This window comes from Sander lucioperca, chromosome 21, assembly GCF_008315115.2.
Source record: "Sander lucioperca isolate FBNREF2018 chromosome 21, SLUC_FBN_1.2, whole genome shotgun sequence".
Lineage (NCBI taxonomy): Eukaryota > Metazoa > Chordata > Actinopteri > Perciformes > Percidae > Sander > Sander lucioperca.
The window spans coordinates 11,759,316-11,771,891 of NC_050193.1; the positions used below are offsets into that span (position 1 = coordinate 11,759,316).

Here is a 12,576-nt window from a genome sequence, read left to right on the forward strand (position 1 = left end):
AGTTTAAGACATTTCTGTCATGAAATGTGAGTTGTCTAAAGGTCAGATTATGGAGCCATATTGGCTTATTATGTAAAGTTGCAGTATGAGTGTAATCGAAGCGCAAGCTGCGCTTTGATGTGTCAAACAACCACAGTCCAATTTTGAAGATACAGAGTAACAGTGTAGGCAGGATTGAACAACTTAAGATCTTGTGGTTAAACAGATGTCAACTGGCACTGGGTGGAACTCGACACCACCCATTCAGTTCAGGTAACTTTGGTTTCAGATAAGCATGTTAAGCATAAGCATCTTTGTGTCTCTCTCTTATACACAGCAGGAACCACGTGGAGTACAGACAGCTCCACCAGGACCAGTAGCTGGCTGGTTCTGAGGAACCTCACTCCACAGGTACCAGTTTACAGTCAGCTGCCTCCTCTTAGCCTCACAGATAATTAACTGTATCTGTCCACTAATGGCTTAAGTCTTTCTGTGTGCTTGCTTGTGTCCCAGATTGACGGTTCAACTCTGCGTACACTGTGCATGCAACATGGCCCCCTCATCACATTCCACCTCAACCTGACGCAGGGCAACGCTGTGGTGCGCTACAGCTCCAAGGATGAAGCTGCCAAGGCTCAGAAGTCCCTGCACATGTACGTCTCGTAATTAACTGCTTCGGTTGATTTTTAAGAAGTTTTAACCAGTGCTCATAAATGTTTTTCTTCTCACCTCCGTCCAGGTGCGTGCTCGGGAACACCACCATCCTAGCAGAGTTTGCTGGGGAAGAGGAAGTGAACCGCTTCTTTGCACAGGGCCAGTCACTTGGCGGAACAACCAGCTGGCAGGCCACTCCAGGCACCAATCAGACAAGGATGGGTGGGTCGGGATCCGGAGCCTCCCATCCCATCGGTCACTCACCCCACTGGAACAACAACAACGGCAGCAGCAGCAATAGCGGTGGCCTGGGAACAGGTGGAGCAAAGACGGGCGGAGAGTTGCTGTGGGGTGGTGTGCAGCAGTATTCCAGCCTGTGGGGACCCCCAAGTGGAGAGGAGGGACGGGTCATGGGGAGTCCCACCCAAATCAATACGCTTCTGCCTGGGGACCTGCTGAGTGGGGAGTCCATGTAGGACGGAAGAGCCCAGGCTTAACAAACACCAATAGGAGCAAAAAATCTTGCAAATCATTGTGGAGATAATCAGTGTGGCTGTAACGGTGACAAGAACAGACGAGAGGAGGGCGAGGCTACATCCTCGCTGCTCACCCTCGCCAACCTCCTCTACTCCTTTTTAGTTTTTTAATGACATTTCAGTTGCAGTTCTTTTGTGAATCTCAGTGAGAGATTTTGGTCACAGTGTTTAACTTTTACTTTTGGAGACACAGAAAGAAGTCTTTCATTCAAGAAAAAAAGAGAACTTTTTACAGAAATAAACTTTTGGGAACTCGCCGTGTGAAACGTAGTTTAGTTCAAACTGACACGATGAGCTGCCATCTTTAAACTTGCTTAATCCCTCTCTGCCTTTTTAGGCAATCATACTGCACCTCAGAGATCCATGAAAAGGCATCATTCCCAAAGTAAAACCCTTCAATCAGAGTGGTTGTCAAACTTTCAGCTGGTCCAGACTCAACATTTGTTTCTCTCAGCACTAATATTAGCCTTAACCTCTTTCCTGCCCTGCTATCCTCACTCACTCTGTACTTGGTGAAGAAGCATACGGACACTTGCACACCCTTATTTCTGAGCCAGTAAAACCTGAGTGGAGAGTACATGCTGTGGCTCAACGTAAGCAACCACAGCTCACAACTTCAGTGCATTTTTGCAAGCAGATTGAGTTCCCCACACAATGCTCAAAGGGAATGATGCAACTCTATTCACCGTGTTCAAGCCATTTATTTTTGTAGTGTTTTTTGTTTTGTTTTTTTTTCTTCTTAAACCATTGCAAACAAAGCTAGGAAATGATATCATTCAAATGTGTATGTCAATCTTACCTGGCTAAGATTTGGGGGTCGTCACATGTACAGTTATGGACGTGATAGACGACAAAATGAACCACTGCTATTATTAAGGAGCTGTAAAGACAAACCCTTCAATGCACCTCAACTCATCTGCGGGCAACTCGCAGTTTGGTCTCGGACACTCTCACTGATGTTGTGGAAAACCTCAAGTCGTAAATGTTTCCCACTGGTCTGTGTTTCCACCATTTCAAGTGACGTGCAATATAAGCCACAGACTCTACCGTCCAAGCACCCTACTATGACCTCTCACAGAAAGAGAGGAGACTGTAAGGAATGAGTGAACTGCAAAAACGCTATCTACTCTACACCCCCCCCCACCCTAAAACTGCCACTACTACCCTTCATCTCCCCCCCAAGAGTGTGTGAGCTCAGGAGAGGAGCAAGCTGGTCTTCAACCACCTTCTGTCCAAGATACAAGGACGTACCCACAAAGCACTTCTTCAGCCAGCCTACTCTCCACACTTATGCCAGTGACTAGTTTTGGGGAAGATGGAGGGACAGGTGTGTGTGTTTCTGTGTATGTGTGTGTATGTGTGTGCTTAGGGAGAAGGCATCAAACCAAAATGAGGAGCCTGTTTTCCTTTTTACCCAGATGACCTTTTTTTCTTTTTGCCCAAATTTGTGTTGGTAGAAAGGTTTGAAGCAAAGATTTTTTTGAATAGGTGGTCTATCATAGCACTTAGCAGGAGCGTCGCAGCTCGTTATACCCTTAATGCCAACGAATAGAAGAAAAGTGAAGCAACACTGGCAAAAAAAAACCTTAAAAAACAAAGACTAAAAAGCAATCTGCTTAGTGGCTTCTATATATACTTATTTTTTAACTTGACATGGATGTGAAGATTTTTGTTTTTTTCAATCCTTCTTCCCTCAAGTCGGTGGGACCAGGAAGGATGTCAAACATGGTAGCAAAGTGAAGGGAAATGCAAAGAAAGAACTAACTCAACTGATGATGGGTGTGGCACCTTAAAGCACTCACCCTCTTTATCAAAGTAAATATCACTGTTACATTGCATACTTTGAAATCTTTAGCCTTGGTGTCTGGAAACACTCAACGTGTTTATGTTCTACTGGATCCAGCAGGGAGGATCGCTATCTTCTTTGTCCTTTTTTTTTTTTTTGTCTTTTTTCTATTGGAGGTCCTGCCAACCTGTGTGATAGTGTGGCCACTGAGTGCCTGCCTGCTGCAGAGTGCTCTGCAGCAGCCCTCAACCCCACCCTCCCTCCCACCCACTCGCTGCCTCCCTGCGGATCCCTACAGACTGGCTTCCCTCCTCTTCCACCCCTGGCCTCCAGGCCAAGAGCAGCTCTTTCAGAACTGGCCCCCCTGTATTAAATTTACTACTACTGCTGCGCCAGAGTCTGTCCTCAGCAACCTCCAACTCTCTCTTTGTCTCTCTCCTGCAAGGATCACTTTAGCCAGAGATGGGGGCGTTTGATGTTTTTTTTTTTTTTTTTTTTTTTTTTTTAATTTTATTTTCTTGGTTTCACTTTTGGAATTGCCAGTGTGCATTTTTATTTGATTGTTGTCATGGAGTTTGCTGATATTGTTGCTGTTATCATTGATGATATAGATAATGATTGTTTTCTGATAATGATTTCATGGCTTTTTAATATTGGTCTTTATGCAGTGTTCAGCTTCTCTCCTGCCCCTCCCACTGCCTCTGAGGCACACGCAGTGTGTAGTGTAGAGGTACGCCTCAGCTGACAGCAAGGCCATACGAAACACTGCAGATGTCAGTAGAAAAGCCTGGTGGGGGAGTTCTTGTTGCTTGCTTGTTGGAGTCAGACAGAAGAGTCAAATCAAGTGGAAAAGGTTGTGTAGTCAAAGGTTCTCCAGGATAGTGAGCCAACTTCCTCTGCCCATCCTGGAGCACCTCCACTCTTTGTTGTCTCATAACACACACATCCTTTAGTGTTGATGGGACTCACTCACACTGGTGCTTTATGTTTAACTCTGGGAGCACTCAGTTACACTTAGAACCACCTCAACTGATAACAGCCTTCCATTTCTATGCAAAGACAAGGATGTGTTTGTTCACAGCCATCTAGAAAATCACAGCCATTCCCCCACCCACATCTGCCAATCTTCACTTTTCTCTCAACCTTTACCACCAGGCAGCTTCCCTTGAAACCCCCCCTGGATAAAATATAAGGGACACTGAAAGAGCCTCTTCAACGGTTTAGTCTCCCACTGTGTGGACAGAGCTACTAGATAACACTAAATGACCTGCTGGAGGCACTAGTGGTTGGCAAACAGAGTAACTTCTTCAGTCTTGTGCCAACTGATCTGCAAATATCTACTTCCACCTTGCCATATCCTAATTTATCTTTAGTGTGATGATACTTAGGTTTACTTTTTTTATTGCTACAGGGGCGTACACCACAAGCTCCAGTTGTAGGAGGCTTGAGGAGTAGACGGGCAGGACAGATGAATGGTGCTGGTCTTTCACCAACAGTGGACTGGAAATTTAGTGGAGAACCTGGCTGTGGAAATTGGGGCGGGGGGTGTTGGTGTTTATGGGTCACATCGGGTACATCTCTTTCAAACCAAAAACATCTTTTTCTTTATCATCAAGGTTTTTGCAAAAACTAGAAACTACAAAAAAAAAAAAAAAAGTCTGTTTAGCTGTGCACTCCAAGGCTGAGATGCTTGTGTGTTGTGTCTCTGCAAGCTGCCACCTTCTCACCCCGTCTGGGCTCGCTCTCCGGGTCACATGTGGGGAAGCTGTATCCAGGTGGTTCATTTTGGACCCCCAAACGGAAGGCCGCGCAGGCAGAAATACAACAGGTCATTTCTGCTTATCTGGCTTTGAGGTCAGGGTCCAAGCAGTTCCCCGGCGTTGTCTGCAGAAATAGAGACACACCTCAAGTATGGTACCAAGTCTTAAAACGTAAGGGATTTGCCCTCTTCCAGAGTCGCTTTAGACTCCCATCATTCAACAAAACAATCACTATTGCCTGTGTTGTCTGTCTGTGTGTTTGTTTGTTCCTGAAAACCTGCATTTACTCCACACTGGACTTGAATCAAGCAACTGGCGTTGGAAGTGGGGAGTCCAATAGAGTGGGAGGATGGGTTACTGGGACGGAGGTCGAGTCTCAGATGTGCCCTGGATTTTTTTTGGCGCAGCACCAGCACTGAGAGCCCCGCCCCCTCCCACACCCCTCGCCTGCACTCTTATCTACCTGTCTAGTGTTGGAAATCAGACGCTCTCCCTTTTTTTTAAAGTCGCACGGACTCAAAGGCAACTGGAGCTCGAGCAAAATATGCTTCTCAATCATGGATCAGACAGGGGTCTGGGGGGCCCCAAAAAGAGTTGAAGTAGCAAATCACTCTTTAAAAAAAAAAAAACAAAGGCCTGGGTTGAATATGCACATGCTAGTTCATATACAGTATACAACCAATAGTACATAATGGTTGTATGTGTGTTTATGGCTAGATCTCTCTGTTTTCCACTTAGCCTAAGCCCCCCCTAACCCCGCCCTGGCTTTGGCCCTGTGTATCCTCCTCAACATTATATTTCCCAGAAGGCAAGATCATAAACATATCAGAGTAATACAAAATAATGAAAATAAATACTTGAATCAAAAGAAGCGCCAATAATGTAATGTGAACACTTTTTGTAGTGGTTTTTTTGTCTCATTCATACACTTCAGAGATTTTTGATAGCATCGGTTCAGAGTGAATTAAATTTGAAATACGAGTGTTGTTGAAAACAAAGATCAATATAAAGGCAAATTTACATCTGTTGTATTTGAGTGTTTGCACAAGGCTGCTTGTACTGTATGTTGTATGAATGAATGTTTAGTGTGTACGGTGGAAAATATGAACGAGAGCTCGTGATTACAGCGGAAAAAAAAGTCCGCCTTGTTTCTTTTCAATTTAGTATACTTTTGTTGTTGATTTGTTTTTCTGTTGTTTTGCTTGTCAAAAATATACTCTGATGTTAATTGTTACTAGCCTCTAGCGTTGCACTGAGTGTCGGCCTCACCCCTCATCCAGCTAAACAAACAACATGATACAAGTACTGAGGGGAGACGGGGACAGTTCATGTGTAAATGTTTACTCAAGGACTAAAATAAGTGTGTTTTTAAAATGTAATGTTTATCTACCTTAGTGGCTTCTATTGTGGAATAATCCAAGAAAGTATGGATCATAATTGAGTATTGCACCATTTTTCGGACTACAAACCTGTGGGGGAAAAAAAACAAGAAAACTGAAGAAGAAAAAAAAATCACATATGTATAAAACAAATGCCGCAAAAAAAAGTATTTTGCAGACCCGTGGCCATAGATTGGGGTAGAAGGACTTCAGCTCTCCAAAATCTGAGCAACGGAGAGAGTGAAGGACGAGACATCAGACTGAGCCTTGGCTTCTACGGCTCACTTCAGAGGTGCCTACCTTTTTGGTTTGTTAGCTTTCGTTCTGTTTTCACTTATGTTCCATTCACTCATGTTATTATTTGTTTTCCTGCAAGGCCACTGATGGTTTACAAACACTTTGTTTTTTTTCTGGAGTTCAAAACTAAATCAGCAACACAAAGGAATTAAACCATGGGAATGTTGGAAAAATTAAAAATAAAAAAAAAAAAAAAAAAAAAAAGGACAAAATGCTTCCATTAAAAAAAACACACACAACACTTTAAAGAATGAAGATTTATTGTGCTACTTTCAGAACTCTGGGATTGAACAGTGTTGTCTTGTTCTGTTTAACCTTCTTTGTTCTGTGTTAATGTTGATTTCATGGACTATCTGAAGCCTGTATGTTTTGTGTTGATTATATATATTTTTCCTTTATATAAAAAAAAAAAAAAGAAAAGAAAAAAAGACATAATTGCTCACTATCTTGCACACACACGGAAAAGTGGATCTTGTCTCAGGAAGGCCAGGGTTCCAGAGTACCAACTCCACGCCATTTTAATGTACATTTTTATGATTATGAGTAAAAAAAAAAAAAAAGAAGAAAAAAAAGGATGATTTAAAAGAAACAATTTTAAGCACTGAAAGTTATGGATTTCAGAAGAAGAGAAAATACCTTTTGTTTCTAAATCCGTAGCAGTTACATAATAACCAAATAATGGACTTCAAATGAAAACTGAGTGCTTTATATATAAATCTATATATTAAAATTGCTTTACATTTAATAACAAAAAAGGTCAATGATTTTGATTGTTTAAAAAAAAGGAAGACCGTGAATAACATGCAAAATGCTGTATGTTTGAATCTTTATTGTGTTTTCTTAATGAGGTCCCGTCCTGACTGAATCAGGATCATTGTGCATTACTCTTTCTTTCCTCTGTCTCTCTTTCTCTCTCTCATTCTCCCACATCAGGTATGATTAAAAGATAAATCAGACTTTTGTGGAACATTTTTCACATTTTGGAGGATGTTTGTAAAACATGAGCTGGTTGTAAAGGATCATGAAACTATGCACAAGTGTTTGGGGGGGGGGGGGATTTTATGGCCTGCTTTTAAGTGGCTGATCTAATGCAGGGGTTTTTGGGATCCAATGTGTTTTTTTATTTGTTTTGGTTTTTAAGAAGGAGGAGGGGGGTGGAGGGGTGATTCATGTAAAGCCCTACGCCTCCAGCTTCCTTCCCCTTATTCAGATTGACCTAGCGCTACATCGCCATGCTGTGTATTCCTAAAACCAATGAGCGTCTCACTCTTTAGCACTGTGGGATTCTAGCCTGTCGCCCTCAAGGGTTTTTTTTTCTCAGTTATGTTTTTTTTAGGGTGGGGTGGGTGATCTGTGATTAGGGCTGCTTTTTCTTTTCTTTTTTTTTTTCTTTTTTTTTGCCTTTTTGTTTTTGAAATATTAAGTAAAATGTCTGTACTGAGATTTAATGAAAAGTCAGTGGCTTGTAATGTTTTATTTTTTTTTTTCTCTCTGTATATCTTTATCCTCATAGAATGTGATCGTTACATGACATGCACCGAAACAAATGTTTTCATGAACTATGGAGCTTCTTTCAATATTAATAAAATAGCATTTTTTTTCTTGGCTGTTACAGATGTGCCATTTGGTGTTTGTCTCTGTGGCTTTTTTCCACCAATCTTTTTTATTTCCTGGATGAGAAGTCAGTTCTCCCTCTCATATTATATTGCTGCAGTAGAGCTGGTGGCTTCTTGTAAATGTTCTCTGCACCATTAGTGCGATGCCAGAAGTCACGTCAGGCTCTGAGGGCGAGCTGTCTGGGACAGGCGTAATAGTTGTCCTGTGATTGTCGCATGTTAGCGTACACGGGGAAGTTGACTTCCTCCAGGTGCGATGGGGCCTCAGGGTTATTTTGGTGGATTCCGGCACTCTGCGGCTTCCTGGTCATTTCCTCATATATAGGAACCGGAGGTTGTGGTCTGTGATGATGCCTCGCCTTCACCTACAACACATTATTTTTTATGTTATTTAGAAATCAATTTATGTTAAGTATGGATTATTAATTAGTGTTTGCACTTAATATTTACTCTTTGCATGTGTATGCTTAAGTCCTCAAGTTCCAGTTTGTATTTGTTATTTTCAATTTTGATGTTAACCGTAAATCTGCCTTTCAATCGATTAATCTTGTATCTATAAAATGTCAGGAAATTGTGAAAAAACGTCCATTACGGCTTCCCAGAGTCCAAGGGAACTAGTTCTGTTAAAGAAAAAACCAAAAGATATTCAGTTTATCATCATTTAGTTATTCAAAAAGTAAGATCACTGTAAGCTGGAACCAGATCATTTTTGGCATCTTTGCTTTAGAAATCACTCACTGTAAATGATTAATAAATAGTTGCAGATAAGCTTTCTGTTGATCTTTGTGCATGTTTAATAGAGTAATGCCACTGAGATTTTATTCCTGCACACAAGCAACTTTCTCCTTTCAGATGAGAAAAAAAACGCAATTACTTTAAACTGAACAAAAAAAATGATCCTTTGTCTGTGTTCCAGGTCAACCTTTCGTTTGGTTTAGAAAGAGACAGTTCAGTTTTATCTCCCAATTCTGCAATTTATATATTACTCTAAAATTAAAGACAAACAAAAACCAAAATGAGAAAAAGGAAAAATAATTTGTGGGCTGGGATGTAACTATAAATTCTAATCTAAACATGTCTTGTGGGCGCATCTGGTACCCGGCTGGTGATTTTCCACCCGTGTTCTATGTAATAGTAAGATATACAGTACACTGAACAGCAAAGGTAAGGCTTGTTGAGGCCCAGTCAGCAGAATAACACACAACAGAGGGAGTAGACAGAATAATATGAACACTTTACAACCCAAAATCCCTGCAATAAACACTGATTAAGTGAAGCCTAAAGTTTTGTTTTTTTTTTGGACTACAAGATGTTTTGACTGACGTTGATGGTCATTTTTGAGGCTGTAGTTTGTTACAGTTAACAGATATCACACTGTATGTCTGTCGGTTAGTAATGTTGGGGGTCCACATGTGATTACTATTTTTCCTTTTGGATATTTCATATTGATTTGGAGATATTTCCCTTTGCCACTTGACATAATGCCACGTTATGAGTCGTGCACCAACAATTTCAGCAATAATTATCAGGCCTATTTTTTTGCATTACTTGCCTTGAAAACTCACTCAAACAGATGTTTGTCAGGCCTCTATTCAAGCTGACAGATTAATTGGTATTAAACTTAATATGTCTTACTTGCGTTGCTGTCTGTAAGTTACAACAGTTGCTGCCTGAAAAGCTAGTGTGTCAGTCAGAAATACTATCAAACACAGGAGCACTGTTGCTTCACAACATAACAAACCTAATCCGCAGCCTGCTCAGTGAAATATTAGTTGATATGATGATACTCACACATTTCTCTATGGCCAGCCAGCTGAGTGTGAGTAGAAGAAGCCCTGCTACTATGAAGATGGTCAAGAGCAGAGGAGGGTAACTGGGAGAGCACTGGCATGACCTCCCTGCACCACAAACACACCAATATACATCAAAATCTGCACAGAGTTACCTGGATTTAACTGCAGCAAAGTGTATTGTGAGGTGTTTGAACCACATACCTGTCCCTTCAACCAACAAGAACACCTTTTGAGCACTGAGGATGATCTGATTAGAGCTGTTCTCTCTGTAAATCAGCTCCCACATGTAGAGTCCCGTATCACTACGCTGTAAATGGGACATGGTCACATTGACCTGCAGGGAGTCCAGACCTCCACAGATCTGCAGCCGCCCTCTGTGTTCCGGGTCGACCTTCAGCTCGCCGCCCTCGGCCATGGACAGCAGGGTGGTCTGGCTCTGGGCACTGCGGTGGTACAGGTGGAGGACCGTCAGGCTGCTACGCTCCAGCCGAGGGGAACAGGAGAGCTCCAGTGACTGGCTCTCCGTCAGCTGCCTAAAGATCAACTCTGCGTAGGCTGGAAGAGAAAAAAAAAAACGTATTTCAAGTTTTAGTAGAGATACACAGTTAATGTCTTTAGTCATGCTAGCAGCATAGCGATGGGTGGCAGTGTTGGTTAGTCCACCACTTAGAGCTGGGCAATATATCGATAGTATATCGATATCGTGATATGAGACTACATATCGTCTTAGATTTTGGATATCGTAATATGCCATAAGTTTAGTCTTTTCCTGGTTTTAAAGGCTGCATTACAGTAAAGTGATGTCATTTCCTGAACTTACCAGACTGTTGTAACTGTTCTATTATTTGCCTTTTCCCCACTTAGTCATTATATCCACATTACTGATGATTATTTATCAAAAATCTCATTGTGTAAATATTTTGTGAAAGCACCATTAGTTTAGAGTTGCTACAATATCGTTCGATATCGAGGTATTTGGTCAAAAATATTATGATATTTGATTTTCTCCATATCGCCCAGCCCTACCACCACTATGCTTCAGAATGAAATATCTCAACAACTACTGAATGGATTGAAAGGACATGTTGTACATGGTCCCCAGAGGATGAATCCTACAGACCTTGGTGACCCTTAACTTTTAATAAAGCGACACCTTGAGGTTCACAATTGTGGTTTTGAGTGATATGTCGATCAGTCCACCACTTTGGCCCAGACTATTGCATGGATTGCCATGGAATTATGTGTGCATATTCATGGGTGTATTGAAATAATTTGATCCCCTGACTTTTCCCTCTAGCACGTGGGGAGAACATGCAAACCGCCTTCAGTCAGCCAGGGGGGTCAAACCCAGAACCTTCAAGCTGTGTGGTGACAATACTAATGACTGCATCACCAAAACCACATTTTTATTTGTAGAGTAGCTGTAACCAAAGCCGCACAACTGTGGTCTGATATACCTCCCAGTAAATTCAAACAAATACTACTGTATATACGTTACAAGTTAATGTCAGGATAAAGAAGTAACAAAGTTACAGTTGTTTTAAGTAGTAATTAAAATGTGAATTCCTCTTACCTTCAAAAAGCTGAATGAATATTAGAATACATGCCAAGCTCGTCTTCATGGCCTTTTCAGTTATAAACACACTAAGAAATACCAAAGCTAAGTCATGTTGTACTCCTCCTATTTCCTTCAGTCTCATGTGAGACTTTGTGGACAGCCTCACTATTGTTCTATACCTCAAAGCAGGAAGAGGACTTCAAAGCAAGAACTGCTGTAACTACGTAATGATATTATCGTTGGTCTTGAACACACTTTTATTTTTTAAATATTTCTCAGTCAGACTTTAAAGTCTTAAGCCACTGAGTGCACAACCCTTATGTATACAAATAAAAAAATAATTCCCACTATTTGTAAATAATATAAAAATATTCCACCACCAGATAATTTTGTACTGAGTGCTAATGTTTACAGTCTGATGAAGTGAACTAAATTGTGCAAAATATTTGAGTTGTAACTCTTTTGTCTGCCTCCAGCAAACACGTTTTGATATTATCGATTAAGAAGAGTATATAAGAATATCACTGTCATATTGTATCACAGGATGTGTCAGGCGTGTACAAGATCAGTGTGAAAGTGCAGTTCAGAGGCAGTAAGGAGCAGCAGAGGGATTATTGTGTGAATGCTGATTCAGCAGTATTTTTATCCATACGATTTTCAGTCACCTACTACTTCTGCATACTTTCAGCTACAAAAACCATTCAAATAAATTACTAAACTAAACAGTCGATGCTGGCCCTTTTTATGGCGTTTTTTTCGACATACAATACTATGACTTTTTTCAACATTCTATACTATGACCTTTTTCGACATATTACATACTATTCATTTTTTTATCACTTTTTTCAACATGCTATACTATGACTTTTTTTGTCATTCTATAGCATGAGTTTATCACTTTCTTTCGACATACCATACTATGACTTTTTTTGATATACTATTCTATGATTTTTTTTAACATTCTATACTATGATTGTTTTCGACATACTATACTATGACTTTTTTCAATATACTATATTATGATATTTTTAACATTCTATACTCTGACTTTTTCCACATACTATACTTTTTTCGACATATGATTCTATGACTTTTTAATTGTTTTTTTCTCAACAGAGAAGAGATGCTATGACTCGTATCAACATAAATACTTTGGTGGCAGAGTGAATAGCACTGCTCCAACAGCGAACCAGCAAGTAATCACTGCAGACTCTGACC

The 12,576-nt window shown here is 40.8% G+C and overlaps 2 protein-coding genes across 8 annotated transcripts in view; one reads left to right on the top strand and one right to left on the bottom strand.

Moving 5' to 3' along the window:
* Positions 1-6,936, top strand: part of tnrc6c1 (trinucleotide repeat containing adaptor 6C1) — a 45,440-nt gene extending 38,504 nt beyond the window's left edge. For 5 of the 7 annotated variants that reach the window (XM_031312334.2, XM_031312335.2, XM_031312339.2 and 2 more), the window contains 3 exons: positions 317-390; positions 493-632; positions 719-6,936. In XM_031312334.2, the coding sequence (XP_031168194.1) occupies positions 317-390; positions 493-632; positions 719-1,109 (605 nt within the window). In that variant the 3' untranslated portion in view covers positions 1,110-6,936. The remainder of the gene's footprint in view (positions 1-316; positions 391-492; positions 633-718) is intronic. The other 2 variants (XM_031312336.2, XM_031312338.2) reach the window with 1 other exon arrangement.
* A 943-nt stretch (positions 6,937-7,879) lies between these two features.
* On the bottom strand, positions 7,880-11,510 carry LOC116059326. Its single transcript, XM_031312342.2, has 4 exons — positions 11,374-11,510; positions 10,002-10,355; positions 9,799-9,905; positions 7,880-8,372 (listed from the first exon to the last, which is right to left on the bottom strand). The coding sequence occupies exons 1-4, from the start codon at positions 11,498-11,500 to the stop codon at positions 8,166-8,168; spliced, it is 795 nt and encodes a 264-aa protein (XP_031168202.1). The 5' UTR covers positions 11,501-11,510; the 3' UTR covers positions 7,880-8,165.
* Positions 11,511-12,576: the final 1,066 nt, after the last annotated feature.